The following is a 15,661-nucleotide window of genomic DNA, read 5'->3' as shown; positions in this document are numbered from 1 at the left end:
AATATATTAGCATGGGTAGAAGATTGGCTGAGAAACAGAAAAGAGTGTGTTGGGATAAATGGTTCATTCTCTGGTTGACAATCAGTAACGAGTGGGGTGCCACAGGGATCAGTGCTGGGACCTCAACTATTTACAATCTATATTACGACTTGGAAGAGGGGACTGAGTGTAATGTAGCCAAGTTTGCTGACGATACAAAAATGGGAGGAAGGGCAATGTGTGAGGAGGACATAAAGAGGCTGCAGGAGGACATAAACAGGCTAAGTGAGTGGGCAAGAATTTGGCAGATGGAGTATAGTGTTGGAAAGGGTGAGGTCATCTACTTTGCCAGAAAAAAAAATCAAAGAGCAAGTTATTATTTAAATGGAGAAAGCTTGCAAAGTGCTGCAGTACAGCGGGACCTGGGGGTACTTGTGCATGAAACACAAAAGGATAGTATGCAGCTACAGCAAGTGATCAGGAAGGCCAATGGAATCTTGGCCTTTATTGCAAAGGGGATGGAGTATAAAAGCAGGGAAGTCTTGTTACTGCTGTACAGGGTATTGGTGAGGCCACACCTGGAATACTGCGTGAGTTTTGGTTTCCATATTTACGAAAGGATATACTTGCTTTGGAGGCAGTTCAGAGAAGGTTCACTCGGTTGATCCCGGAGATGAGGGGGTTGACTTATGAGGAAAGGTTGAGTAGGTTGGGCCTCTACTCATTGGAATTCAGAAGAATGAGGGGTGAGGGAAGGAATGACTGCAGGAAGTAAGTCTGATTGTTTTATTTTTCAGTTTTTTGTGATTTACCTTTATTTGGGGTGAGTAATGTATAGGGAATGTTTTTTTGTTCCGATTGTTTTTTTTTTGCAGGGAGGCCTCTGTTGGGGCGCTATGAAGCCGGCTCTTTATCTCAATATATTTAGTTGCTCACCCGGCCTCGCGCCCCAAAATAAATGTGGAACACTTCGCTTAGCGCTCCGCTCCACTGTCAGGGCGCAACTGCTGAATTTTTTGGCTGCCGACGCAAACCATTTCCTGCCGCTAAATTATCGACCGCCTAATATTTACACCTCACAAAACCTTCAACCTAATTTCCAGCCCTAAATCTTTTACTTATTTTCTTTTGTCTGTTTCTATGATGCTTTCCCCTGCATCCTTTGTTTTTAAGTCTTTTGCCTCTATCAAAGATTTTTTGAGTCTATTTTTATTCTTCCTGGTTTTTATTTGACTTCACTATTTCATATTTTTATTTTTCTTGTACATCGATTTTCTATGTGGTGTCTTTGTCATTGTGGAGGAGTGGGGAAAGTTCTCAGGCAAGTGGGAGGCTAAATTCTTTAACTTTACTTCTTTAATATGCCTGTTAATGTTCAAACTGTTACCTTTCGGGGTAGAAGTTTGATGGCTGTGGTACTGGACTGGCAATTTAGGGGTCACAGTTCAAATCCTACCATGACAAGTTGTTAAATCTGATAATGATTTCCAGATAATCTGTTTTTGTGATTTTGGTTAAGGGATAACCAGGCATGATATAGATGCTATATAAATGCAAGTTCTTTATCAGTGTCATGAGCCAGTGTTTAATAGGGTAACCTTTCCCTATTCACTGAGATTGATAGATTTTTGTTAAGCAAGGAAATTAAGGGTCACAGAACCAAGGCAGGTAGAGATACAGATCAGCCATGATCTGATTGAATGGCAGAACAGGCTCGAGGGGCTGATTGGCCGACTTCTGTTCTATGTTCCTTCTTCAAAGAAACAGAAGCATTCCACACTCCTCTTAGGGGGCTAACCCTGATTCCTGGGGCACTAACGCATGAGCGCTGCTGAAGTTCTGCTGCTAGGAAACCGGCCTCCCAGCGCCTAAAGGGGAGGTCAGCTGGACCACCCAAAAAGTTAAAGCTAAACCACAGTGTTCAGCATCTAGGAGAGATGCATTAATGGGAAAACATTTCATTTCAACTGCCCGCCTGCTTCCCCTCGGACATAGCACCCCGGCAGCTTCTCTGACGCCTGCTTTCCCTGTTGGAGGTAGCGGTGCTACGGCAGGCAAAAGTAGTCAAGTTCCTGACCGTGACGCTACGGCAGCGTTGCATACTCGGTGACATCACCGAGTGGCCGGCGCTAGCATGCGCTAGCAAGCGCAGCACAAACTGTCAGCGCCGCCGCTAAACCTTCACTGAAGTTCGCGGCAGGTGCTGACAGCATGATGCTTGGGAGGTGCTAACCAACCGAATTTCTTCCCCCCCCCCCCCCCGCCCCCTAAGTGTTCACACTTGGGACTCAAGCTGGCTAAAGACAAGCATGTGATCGGACATGAGCCAGTGCCAACAGGGGGAAGAGCAGACGACAGTCAGATCACACCAGGAATGGATTACCAGCCTTGCTAACAACATGGAAATTGCTTCATTTACAATTCCCCCTGTAGGGCCGTAATGTAGATTCCCGGTTATTGTGCCACAATAGATGGGCATGGGAGGCTGCGTGCTTCACTCTTACTCTTCTGCCAGAACAGCACTATTGTTTTGGTTCCATCGCGCCGGCATTCAACGGCTCCTCAAAAACAATGCTGCCTCACACATCTCGGACCTCACTCCATTTGAAGCATCTGGAAGCGAACCTCTCCTTGCAACCGCTTTGCTCAAAAAAGACACCAATTCCTGCTCACCTGCAGCTCTTCTTTTGCGTTCCTTGGCAAAAGTCACCTCTTCAAACTTCTGTGAATCCCCCTTCCATCCTAATGATACAACGACCTCTCAAAGATCAAGCCGTCCTGCTTTTCTCCTCCACTCTGAACATAATCATTCTGCCGAAGACCCTCCTCTACTCCACTGCTCCCGCAATTTTGACTAACCAAACCTTATCCTACGCCCTGGAGATTCCAGTAAGACAGCTGGTTCCTGGGGTGGCTACAAGTGCTGTCAGAGCCGACAATTGGCCACAGGAATAGTCAGGCAGGGTTCCAACTCCTGCTCCTCATCAACAACTCCTGCTAAAAGCCCATTTATGTGTGGGATGGAGTCAAGCAGCAGTCTGACACTTGCTACGGGTGAGGTACCAACGGGAAAATGCTGCCTGTAAAACCATACCCCAGGTATGGTTAATGTCTACATCAGGGAAGGCTTGGGGAGAGAAATCGCAGAGAAAGTTGTTGAGAAAAATAAGACCTCTGGTCAAACTGTGCCCCTCCATTTCCCTCAGAATTCAAGTTTCCAAATTTATGCCTGTCCATTTGCCAGCTTATCAGCTTCTCTGACTCACAGCCCCCCCGCCCCCTTCTTGGAAATTTCCTTACGCTCATCCGATCCCTAAGGATTGCAAAGTGCTCCCAGTGGATTGGCCATGCTATTTTGGTGATTGTGCAGTTCACTGAACTTTAGCAACGATGGAGAGAATTAACAGCAGCTTCCATAGCTTTACAAAGTGTAAAGTAGTAAGGAAGAAAGTTCTTGGATTTCTGAAGCGCATTTCACGACCTCAGGATGTCTCAAAGGGCCTTACAGCCAATGAAGTACTTTTGAAGGGGAGTCACTGTTGTAATGTGGGAAACGCAGCAGACATTTTGAGCACAGAAAGCTCCCCCAAATAGCAATATGATAATGACCAGATGCCCAGAAGGGCATTTACTCTACAGAGCTCAAGCCTGTCCAAGACATGAATAGTGATCGGATGGCAGGGAGTCTCACCAATAACTTTCTTTCAGCCCACACAAGATTCAAGAAAAATCTTGTCCAACAGCAATCCCTCTCTTATCTCCAGTCTGCAATGCCTCATGCACTCCTTTACATAGGAATAGAGCACAGAAACAGGCCATTTGGCCCAACCAGTCCATGCCATCACTTATGCTCCATTCGAGCCTCCTCCCTCTTTCCTCATCTAAATCTATCAGCATAACCCTCTATTCCCTTCTCTGTGTTGTCTAGCCTCCCCTTAAATGCATCTATCATAGACAGTCCCTCAGAATCGAGGAAGACTTGCTTCCACTCCAAAAGTGAGTTCTCAGGTGGCTGTACAGTCCAACATGGGAAGTGCAGTCTCTGTCACAGGTGGGACAGTCAGTCATTGAAGGAAAGGGTGGGTGGGACTGGTTTACCACAGGCTCCTTCCATTATCTGCGCTTGTTTTCTGCATGCTCTCGATGATGAGACTCAAGGGACTCAGCGCCCTCCCGGATGCTCTTCCTCTATTTTGGGCGGTCTTGGGCCAGGGATTCCCAGGTGCCTGTGGAGATGTTGCACTTTATCAAGGAGGCTTTGAGGATGTCCTTGAAATGTTTCCTCTGCCGTGTCGGAGTTCCGAGCAGAACGCTTGCTTCGGAAATCTCGTGTCGGGCATGCGGACAATGTGGCCTGATTAACGGAGCTGGTCGAGCGTGGTCAGTGCTTCGATGCTGGCCTGAGCGAGAACACTGACGTTGGTGCATCTATCCTCCCTGTGCATTTGCAGGATCTTGCAGAGGCAGCGTTGGTGGTATTGCTCCAATGATTTGAGGTATCTGCTGTATATGGTCCACGTCTCTGAGCCATATAGGAGGGCGGGTATCACTACTGCCCTGTAGACCATAAGGGTGCCAGATTTGAGGTCCTTGTCTTCGGTCACCTGAGGAAGAGTGTGTTTGAAGACTGGGCTGGCGCACCGGAGGCAGTGTTGGACTTCTTCATCGATGTCTGCCCTTGCTGATAGTAGGCTCCCAAGGTATAGAAAATGATCCATGTTGTCCAAGGCCGCGCCGTAGATTTTGATGACTGGGGGGGCAGTACTGCGTGGTGGGGTGGATGACCCTTGTCTTACGGATGTATAGCGCAAGTCCCATGCTTTCATACGCCCCGGTGAATGTGTTGACAATGGCTTGGAGTTCGGCCTCTGAGTGTGCGCAGACGCAAGCGTCGTCTGCATACTGTAGTTCGATGACAGAGGATGGGACGACCTTGGATCTAGCCTGGAAGCGGTTCCCATTGGTTCTATAATTTAGTTCCACTCCAGCGGGGAGCTTGTTGAGGGCGAGATGGAGCATTGTAGCAAGGAAGATCGAGAAAAGCATTGGTGCGATGATGCAGCCCTACTTGACCCCGGTCCAGATGTGGATTGGGTCTGTGGTGGATCAGTTGGTCAGGATCACAACTTGCATGTCATCGAGGAGCAGGCAGAGGATGATGACAAACTTTTGGGGGCAACCGAAACGGAGTACGACGCTCCATAGTCCCTCACGGTTAACAGTGCCAAAGGCCTTTGTGAGGTCAAAGGCGGCCATGTTCAAGGGTTTATGCTGTTCCCTGCATTTCTCTTGTTGTTGATGCGCGGTGAGGATGAAGACCATTGCATCCCTTCGTGGACTGAATCCGCATTGCGACTCTGGGAGGAGTTCTTCCAGCCACAGGGAGAAGACTGTTGAGGAGGATTCTTGCAATGACTTTCCCAGTGGCCAACAGGGAGATTCCTCTGTAGTTACCGCAGTCGGACTTGTCCCCTTTTTTGAAGATGATCAGAATTACGGCATCTCTGAGATCTCCTGGCATGCTCTCCTCCTTCCAGATATGAGAGATGAGGACAAGCATGTGTGTTAATAGTGCTTCTCCGCCATACTTTAGTGCCTCGGCAGGGATTCCATCGGCATCTATACTATTCACTTCAACCACTCCCTGTGGTAGCGAGTTCCACATTCTCACCATTCTTTAGGTAAAGAAGTTTCTTCTGAATTCCCTATTGGATTTCTTGGTAACTATCTTAAATTGATAACCTCTAGTTATGTTCTTACCCACAAGTAGAAACACTCTCTCTGTATCCACTCTATCAAAACCTTTCATAATTTTTTCGATCTCTATTAGGTTACTCTTTAGTCTTTTTTTAAAAAAAAAAAGAGAAAAGAGACCCAGACTGTTCATCCTTTCTTGATATGTATACCTTCACATTTCTGGTATCATTCTTGTCAATCTTCTCTACACCCTCTCCAGTGCCTCTATATCGTTTTTATATTATGGCACTCTCTGTGGCAAACTTGCACGTGTCTCGCCAAGTTGATAACACAGGGCTCCATTCACCACCTTCCTTCTCAACTCTAAACACATAGCCCAAAATGGTTCTCCTCCCTGTTGAAATTAACGCTCACTGCAATGTCTCCAACCCATTCCCATGCTCTCAGGACAGTGCAACTCTTTCACCCCCTTCCACCTAGGATCTGCAGGTGTGCAAACTCAAGCATTCCCAATCACCGCTACCTGACTGACCACATCTTCTCTCCCAATGATTCAACATCTGCATTATGGCTCTTGACCTTAAAAAAAAATGAAGACACCCTTGGTTAAGTATCGTTTCTCCATCTCCTGTGCAAAATACTGAAGCTTTGCTGCTTGTTACTGCTTAAAGCTCAGCTATATTGTTATAGTACACAGATTCATGGCAGTTTGGGTACACGAGGCCAAGTTAATCTTTGATCTCTGTTACTGTATATAGTAAATCCCCGATTCTGTCACTGTACACACAGTAAATCCCCGATTCTGTCACTGTACACACAGTAAATCCCCAATTCTGTCACTGTACACACAGTAAATCCCTGATTCTGTTACTGTACACAGTAAATCCCCGATCCGGTCACTGTACACAGTAAATCCCCGATTCTGTCACTGTACACAGTAAATCCCCGATTCTGTTACTGTACACAGTAAATCCCCGATTCTGTTACTGTACACAGTAAATCCCCCATTCTGTCACTGTACACAGTAAATCCCCCATTCTGTCACTGTACACAGTAAATCCCCGATTCACTCTCACTGTACACAGTAAATCCCTGATTCTGTGTGACTGTACACAGTAAATCCCAGATTCTGTCAATGTACACACAGGAAATCCTCCAAAGTTTCCTTTCTTCTTGCAGGTGATTCATCACATAGTGCAATAGCAGACCGTACAGAATGCAGAGATGCACAATGTTACTTAATTAGATCATGGTATGGCTGTTACAGTTGATCTGAAGAAGGAAAGGAATAAGTGGCCAGGATCCCCACTGCTATCCACTATCCAGTGCCCTCTTCTGGAAAAGCACTGGTATGACACCCAGTGCGGACAGGGCCTGTTTTGGCTGTGATGGCTCCTATAGTGGAATAGCTACTGGCATCCTCGCACAAAAAGCAAAATCAATTAGGGCAGGTGAAGAGAAGCAGAGAACACAAGCTCCTGCTATCCCTGTCTCACCGCAAAGACTATGGTTTCCATCTGCATTTGGCAAAAGGAAGCAAAACCATCTTTACACACACGCAGTGTGGGTACCTTACAGACTGATGCTAACATTCGAATCCGGGGACTGATCACGAACCGGCTGCTCAAACTAACGTCAACTAAAATCAGCAAAACTGAGACGGGTTTTACATCTTTTGTTACTATCACATGTGGTTAATCTCCTTTAATACACTGCAGTCAGTCGTAACCATACATTCAAATGCAATCCAATAGATTAGAAACAGTAAATGGCAATAGAATTACTTTGTTGATTTGTTTCCCACGGACGTATCACTCGCCATGCTCTGCTCGCTTTCTCTTGCGCTCACAAAGACTTCATCATCCTCGTCGTTCCTGCTTTCGGAATGAACCATGCTTACAGTAGCCTTCCTCTCACTGTCCCGGGAGGTTCCGTTGGTCTCCTCGTTTTTAAGATGACCGCCTCTCCCAGTGTCCTTTTTACTGGTCAAGTCCAGCTCTGGACCCGGTTCCTTCATCTTCCCGTGCTCAATCACCACCAGCAGCGACGTTCCGCTCTCTTTCGCCAGCAGCTTGTCCCGGCCTCCTTCCATATCCGCTCCTACATGTCCCCCTGCTTCAGGGGGTGCCTGGGCGCTTCCACGCTCCAACACGACCAGTCCGATGTCTTTGTGCGGCAACGACGGGGTCAGCTTCTGGTCCTTGTCACCGGCAGCGAGTTCCTGCCGCCCGCTCTGGCCCTCCGCCTCCTTCGAGAGTTCGTTTTCTCCGGAATCTCCCGGCCCCGTGCCCAGCTGCAGGAGCTCTGCTTCCTGACCCTGCTCGGCCGAGAAAACAGCCGCCATCACCCGCGTCCTGCTCACCAGCACCTCGGCGAGCCCCCTCGTGCCCACGGTCGGCTGCTCGGGCTTGGCCTCTTGCGCAGAATCGCTTAAACTGTCCCCGTTTGGGTCAGTCACTGTGAGTCCGCTGTCGGCATCTGGCACCACGAGCACCATACTTTCGGAAATTATGGAGCATTCTGGTCGGCCCTCGCTCGTGTCCTTGCGCTTCTCGCCCCCGACGTGTTGCAGCCCAGCGACCTGGTCCGGCTCCCGCACCTTCACGCCAGGCACCCAGGTTCTCTCGCTCACCCGGTCAGCCGTCTCGTGCCTCTGCTCCGTGAGGGATCTGGTGCTTATGCACCTTTCCTCTCTCGAAGACTGGAAGCAACCTGCAGGGAAAACAAGAGGGAAATGAAAGGGAGGTCATTTCATACTCACTGACTACAAACAGTTTTTAATGTCACATCGAGTCTACAGCACAAGAAATAGGCCATTCGGCCCAACTGGTCTCCGCTGACATGTAAGCCTCACATGGGCCTCCTCCCAGCCTACTTCATCAACATACTGTTCTATTCCTTTCTCCCCTATGTGTTTATCTAGCTTTCCCTTAAATGCAACTATGCTATTCGCCTCAACCATTCCATGTGGCAGCAAGTTCCACATTCTCGCCTATACTCATTGGAGTTTAGAAAAATGAGAGGTGATCTATTGAAACATACAAGATACTGAAGGGGCTCGACAAGGTAGATGTAGAGAGGATGTTTCCCCTCGTGAGGGAATCTAGAACTAGGGGGCATATTTCAGAATAAGGGGCCACCCTTTTAGAACTGAGATGAGGAAGAATTTCCTTTCTCAGAGGGTCGTGAATCTTTCGAATTCTCTGCCCCAGAGAGCTGTGGAGGCTGTGTCATTGAATATATTTAAGGTGGAGATAGACAGATTTTTGAACGATAAGGGAGTGAAGGGTTATGGGGAGCAGGCAGGAAAGTGGAGCTGAGTCCATGATCAGATCAGCCATGATCTTATTGAATGGCGGAGCAGGCTCGAGGGGCCAAATGGCCTACTCCTGCTCCTATTTCTTATGTTGTTATGTAAAGAAGTTTCTCCCTAATTCCCTATTGGATTTATTAGTGACAATCTTCTATTTATGACCTCACAAAGGGAAAAAAAAATTCTCTATGCCTAATGTATGAAAATGCCTAATGTTTCGAAATCTGAAATGCCTGTATCAGGTCACCTCGTAGCCTTATATTATCTTGAGAAAAGAGCCCCAGCCTGTTCAATATGTCCTGATAAGTATATTCTCTCATGTTCTGGTACCATCCTTGTTGTTCTGTATTTAATGTTACTGTGCAACTCAATACAATACATGACTTTCCGGAGAGGTTACAGAAATATTTGTAAACAGCAAGAGTAAATTGGGTTAAGGTAAACGTATCAGCTGACAGTAACTTCAGTCAATGGGCTCGAGCAACACCATGCCAACCCTGAAAATCAATGAGAGTGACTTGCACAGCCCAGTTGTATTTTATTGTTCCAACAGACAGAATGCACTAAAAATTAAATTCTTCTTCAATAGCTCCACGAGTGTCAGCCATGACTCAGTGGATAGCACTCTCGCCTCTGTCACAGAAGGTCCAAATTCAAGTCCCACTCCAGAGACTTGATCACATAATATAGGCTGGCTTTGCAGTGCAGCGCTGAGGTGCCATCTTTCGGATGAGATGTTAAACTGTCTGCCCTCTCAGGTGGACGTAAATGACTCCATGGCACCATTTTGAAGAAGATCAAGAGAGCTTCCCCCCGGGTGTTCTGGCCAATATTTATCCTCAACAGGTCATTATCACATTGCTGTTTGTGGAAGCTGGTTATGTGCAAATCGGCTGCCGGGTTTCCCATATCACAGTGATATGTACTTCAAAAGTACTTCATTGGCTGTGAAGCACTTTGAGTCACGAAAGCCCTATATAAATGCAAGTTCTATCTTTGAGTTTATGTAGTCAGTGAGCCATATCAGGAAAGCCGTGGTTTCGAACCCAGCCTGTGCTCAGTTAGCCCACCTCAGACAATAGGGGGCACTACACCGGGCCTGGTTTGAGGCGGGAACCCAGTTGCTGCAAGTAGGTACAGTGAAGGCAGAATCTGGCTTGGCTGTGATACACTGCAGTCAAATACCTGCCAATCCTCAGTGCTCAAGGCTCTCTCACGAAGGTTGGCGAGCTGGACAAAATACCGGAGGGTGTTTGGCACCCCTGACCCCTCAGCGGATCAGAAGCTGGATAAGCACGAGGGATAAAGACATAGAAGGATATGGTGACACGGTGAGATGAAGAAGGGTAGGAGGAGGCTCATGTACAGCATAATCCCTGGCATGGACTTTGTAATGTATTTGCTTCATGGGTTCTTTGCTTAAGAATTCCTAGCAACACATTGCTATTAAGAACTAGTTGGTTTATTAGCAAAGCTTTAACAATCACACGACACATTACCAGTTCATCCACCAGGCTCACAACCATCTGCCTCATCGTGGATTGCCAAACCCAACTGACTGGGGATTTTATTGAGTCTTGTGAACATCATGTGACTGGCTAAGCCACTCCCAACTCAACAGTTCTACAACTATTTTTGTTGTATCTGTAAACAAATGCCCCTTGGCTAAAAGGGGGGGGGGCACTAAAATCGACAAACTTAAACAAATTAAACTTTAGGTATTGTGGTTCAACTTAAAATTTGGTTGCCGGGGGTGATGATGCACTCCAGTCCCTCCGGCCCCATCTCTCACGGAAGGCCGCGAGCGTACCGGTGGACACCGCACGCTCCATCCCCAGGGACACCCTGGCTCGGATGTAACCGCGGAAGAGAGGCAGGCAGTCGAGCTGAACGACCCCCTCGACTGCCCGCTGCCTGGACCAGCTGATGGCCTCCTTGGCTGTGCCCAGGAGCAGTCCTACGAGGAGGCCTTCAGACCTGCCTGCTCCCCTCCGCACAGAATGCCCAAAGATCAGGAGTGTGGGACTGAAGTGCAACCAGAATTTGAGGAGCAGGCCCTTCAAATATTGGAAGAGGGGCTGCAACCTCGCACATTCAACATATACATGGAACACGGACTCCTCTAGACCGCAGAAATTACAGGCAGCCTGAGAGCCCGTGGACTGACTTAAAAACTTATTGCACGGGACTGCTCCATGCAACACCCTCCAGGCCAAGTCTCAACAGCTCTACAAACTTGTGAGCATCCTCACAGGTGCATATATTACAGACTTGTTGGGCTAAATGGCTGTTTCTGTGCTGCAAACACTTTGTAATAGTAGCCCAATGATGCACTGCCATTGGGGGAAGGAAGGCAGAGTTGCATGGCAGGTCAGGCAGTACCTGAAAGAAAGTCAGTTTACTAGATCTGTCATGCGACACTTCCCCCTCATAGCTTTAACCAACATTGCTCTTTCAGATGGCGACTTGCCTATCTGTGCATTTCCAACACTTCGTGTTCTGGTCCAGATCAAACTAGTTATATACGCAGACTATAGTTATACTCTGTGTAGTCACTGTATAGTTGCATAAGATGGAGACTTGTTACCTGATGTACTATCAATAAGGTTTACACTGTGTATATACTATGCTGGCACCACTAGAGGGTGCAACTGGTGGAGACCGGGGTTTCCTGCCCCTGTGGCAAAGGCTGTCCATCAGAGGGCACTGCAGTGGGAGACCCGAGGGTCACCTGCATAGGTGTGCTGGGCCCAGTATAAAAGGCTGCCCACCATGCTTGTGCCTCACTCTGGAGTTACAAATAAAGGACCAAGGTCACTACAGTTTGAGTACAACACATTGCCTCGTGGAGTCATTCATAAGTGCATTACAGACATAACAAAACTGACAGATGTTGGTGCTGGACAGTGGGACACTTTCAACCATCAGCCCTTCCCAGGTCACTACACTGCATATATAAAGGCTAACTACAAAATAATAGCTTAGCATATAGATTGTGGCCATGTACTTCCTATTAAAGAAAGCCGGTTAACGTAAGATGCATCATAAATACACTTATTTATTATATTACTGTTAGTCAGTTGTTCACATTCTGTTTAATAAACGTGCGTGATAAAGTCTGAACTGAGGTCCGATATTGTGATGTTCTATCAAAGTTCAAAGATGCGGATAAAATCCTGGGGGAGACACTGGCTTAGAAATTTTACAGATGTAGAACAGACAAAGGTATCCATTCTGAGCACGGAGTATGCCACCTGCCATATTAGTATAGGCATTGAACGTGATATTAGTGAGGCTATTTGCACATGCAAATAGGGGGCCTAATGCCGGTTTGTGGCCCTCCCCCTGTGTAAAATCGTGCTGCCTTTAACAGCCAGCACCAGGCCTGCTTTATTCGGGAAAACCAAGCTGCCTGCGGCCCAACCACCAGTCCTGAAAGGGACTGGAGATAGTGTAACCAAGCAACACCAGTACAAATGAGCTGGACAATGGTGGAATTGTCACTGGAAGAGGACTGTGTGGCGACAGTACCAAGCATGGCAGAGAGCTCAAGGGTGCTCTCTTAAGAGCTCCTTCTCTTAATGTGCACCACGGACACAGAGGATGTCATTTGTGCACATTAAGAGAAGGAGGAACTTGCATTCATATAGCACCTTTCACGATCTCAGGATGTCCCAAAGCCCTTTACAGCCAATGAAGAACAGGACAGAGCACGCAGCAAACACCAATGTGATAACGACCAGATAATCTGATTTTTTTTTTTAGTGATGTTGTTTGAGGGATCAATATTGGCCTGAAGAACTCAGCTTGCTCTTTTCGAAATAGTGCTGCAGAATCGTTTACATCCATTTGAGAAGGCAGATGGGGCCTCGGTTCAAAATCTCATCTCCGACAGTTTCAACACACCTCCGACAGTGCAGGACTCCCACAGTACTGCACTACAAGTGTCAGCCTGGATTATGTGTATGAGTTTCTGGAGCAGGACTTGAACCCACAACCTACTGGCAGAGTTGAGAGTGCTACCCACCGAGCCAGAGTTCTGGGCCCCACAAGAAAAATCTTGAGCCTCCTCTGACCCGGGGAAAAAGTCCCTCTCTCCCCCAGCTGTGATTTCTCTCCCCTTAGCCCTCCCGATGTACTTACCGGGTGCCGGGACCATTCCCCGGGCAACCGCTTCCCGCCAACAGCCCAGCCATTTTGGATAAAGAGGCCCTGCGAAAGAGGCCTGGCCTTTAAAATCGGCCAGCTCCCGCTGCCAGACTGGCCTCCCCGCTGCCACTCGGCCACGTTCCACCTGAGCAAAGACAGAAGGAATATTGCGAGCAAGATTTCCTCGCCTCACTTCCAACCTTCCATAATCTATTTTAGCTATTTCTTCCAAAACACAAAGCCCGTTCCGGCCACTAAAATGAATGTGGAGCTAGGTAAACGTACCTGGATCACAGGCGGCCTGGGACTGGAGTAGCAGCAGACTACCACAGCCTGAGGGAAGACAGCGAGAAGAAGGTAGCTGCACTTTGCTTCTTGTGGTTTATGCCCATGTGACGGAGCAGGAGTTGACCCTGAGCAGAGGGGAGGTGTGTCAAAAGCAGATACGATCAGCCAGCAACCACAGCAGCTCCCTTGTCTGGCAAACGGGGTGCCCCCGGGGATAGACCAGCCAAACGTGTAAATCAGCAGTCAGGTGATGGGAGGGGACAGGAGAGGCCCGACCAAAGGTTACACAGTCTGCGATGCTTTCAGTCCCCTTGGCTTTTCCTAACATTGCCCCAGTTACGTGAAAGTGAAACTTGCATAGCTATTGGGCGCCAACATTCCATCCTCAAGGGCAACCAAATGCACGCTGTGCCAGGATCAACACTGCTTGGCAACCACAAAGTGTTGACAGAGCAGCGCTGGTGATTATCAGGTACCCTCCTGCCCCATTGAGCCCTGGTTGCAAATATGTCTGGTGATTTTAATGGTCATTTCTGTCATTCAAATGCACTGCCTGAAGGGGCAGCGCAGACAGATTCCACAATTACTTTCAAAAGGGAATTAGATAAATATTTGAAGGAAAAAGTTTGCAGGGCTATGAGGAAAGGGCAGGGGAGTGGGGCTAATTGAATAGCTCATTCAAAGAGTTGGCACAGGCACGATGGGCCGAATGGCCTCTTCCTGTGCCATAGCATTCTCTGTATGATTCTATAAATAGCTTTGTTCATGGTGTTTTGCAGCCTGCGTTTTAATTGTTTTTGATGTTTTGGTCCACCCTTCAGTTATCGGCCTTGTGGGCTATCTCAACTCCCAATGTGATCCCTGAGGATTAAGGAGGGGACTGCTTTCTTAGTCACATTTGAGCCATGAGTACACATTACCTTCTAGTGGCAGAAAATCTCACACCCAAGTTCTATTAAATGTCAACGACACTGTGGTTGCACTCTCGCCCGACTCAGAAGGTTGTGGGTTCGAGCCCCGCTCCAGACACTTAAGCACAAAATCTAGGCCGACACTCCAGCGCAGTTCTGAGGGAGTGCTGCACTGACAGAGGTGCCGTATTTCAAGTGAAATGGTAAACATAGAAACTTACAGCGCAGAAAGAGGCCATTTCGGCCCATCGTGTCCACGCCGGCCGACAAAGAGCCGCACTCCCTTGGTCAGCAGCCCTGAAGATTACATATAAACCTATGAACAATGACGGAAAGGGAAAGAGCATCCAGCCCAACTAGTCCGCCTCACACAACTGCGACACCCCTTATACTGAAACATTCTACACGCCCCCCCAACCGAGGCTCCTTCTGCTGTCTTCAGTGGATATAAAAGATCCCACGGCACTATTCGAAGAGCAGTAGGGGAGTTCTCCCCAGTGTCCTGGCCAATATTTATTCCTCAACCAATATCACTAAAAAAAAAAGTGTGTCTGGTCATTCTCAAATTGCTGTTTGTGGGAGTTTGCTGTGCCAAAATTGGCTGCTCTGTTTCCGAAATTACAACAGCGACTACACTCCAAAAGTCGGGAAAGGTGCTATATAAATCCAAGTTTTTCTTTCTTTTAATACATATATAAATAATGGCCCAGAAATCCCGACCTCACCAGGTCCGTACGGAGTGTGCATGGACCCGGGAAGGCATCGCAAAAGCCGGTTTTCAGCGCACAATGAGCATGCGCTGAAAACCGGCTTTTCTGATCTGCCAAGCTTCTGGCTTGACACATCCTCCACATCTCGGGAGCGAGGACATTCACATGGGCAAAATTGCGGTATTTACCCATATCTTGCCCAACAAATATCCTGAAAACTCTCGCACCTGATAAAAGCAGGCACACATTTTACTGTTTAAAAACCCTCCCCACTACGGTAAGTTTATTTTAAACCATAATTTTAAAAAACTTATTAAAAAATATATATTTTCTCGATCTTTTTTTAAGTCATAAATAACTTTAATTTAAATTAATGTTAATTATGTGGTGTATTTTTTCCATTTATTTTATTTGTGTTTTGGGTGTATGTGGGGTGTTTCTCAATCATAATAATGGGAACTCCAACTTAGAGTTTTTATTATGAATGAGAAAATACTTTACTGATTGGCTGCCCAGAGCCATGTGATTGCAGCTCCAGCCCTGCGCACGTCCCGACGTGCACGCGCTGCGACGCACAGTCAGTGGAGGCCTCAGGATCGGGAACTCACGTGAGT

The 15,661-nt window shown here is 47.5% G+C and overlaps 1 protein-coding gene across 1 annotated transcript in view; it reads right to left on the bottom strand.

Annotated features, from left to right (window-relative positions):
• Nucleotides 1-15,661, bottom strand: part of LOC139231726 (PH and SEC7 domain-containing protein 3-like) — a 179,710-nt gene that overhangs the window by 9,214 nt on the left and 154,835 nt on the right. Inside the window, exon 4 of the mRNA XM_070862529.1 lies at nt 7,461-8,388. Within this exon, the coding sequence (XP_070718630.1) occupies nt 7,461-8,388 (928 nt within the window). The remainder of the gene's footprint in view (nt 1-7,460; nt 8,389-15,661) is intronic.

The sequence above is a fragment of the Pristiophorus japonicus genome, chromosome 2, assembly GCF_044704955.1.
Source record: "Pristiophorus japonicus isolate sPriJap1 chromosome 2, sPriJap1.hap1, whole genome shotgun sequence".
NCBI lineage: Eukaryota > Metazoa > Chordata > Chondrichthyes > Pristiophoridae > Pristiophorus > Pristiophorus japonicus.
This window is presented reverse-complemented; position numbering and strand designations above follow the sequence as displayed.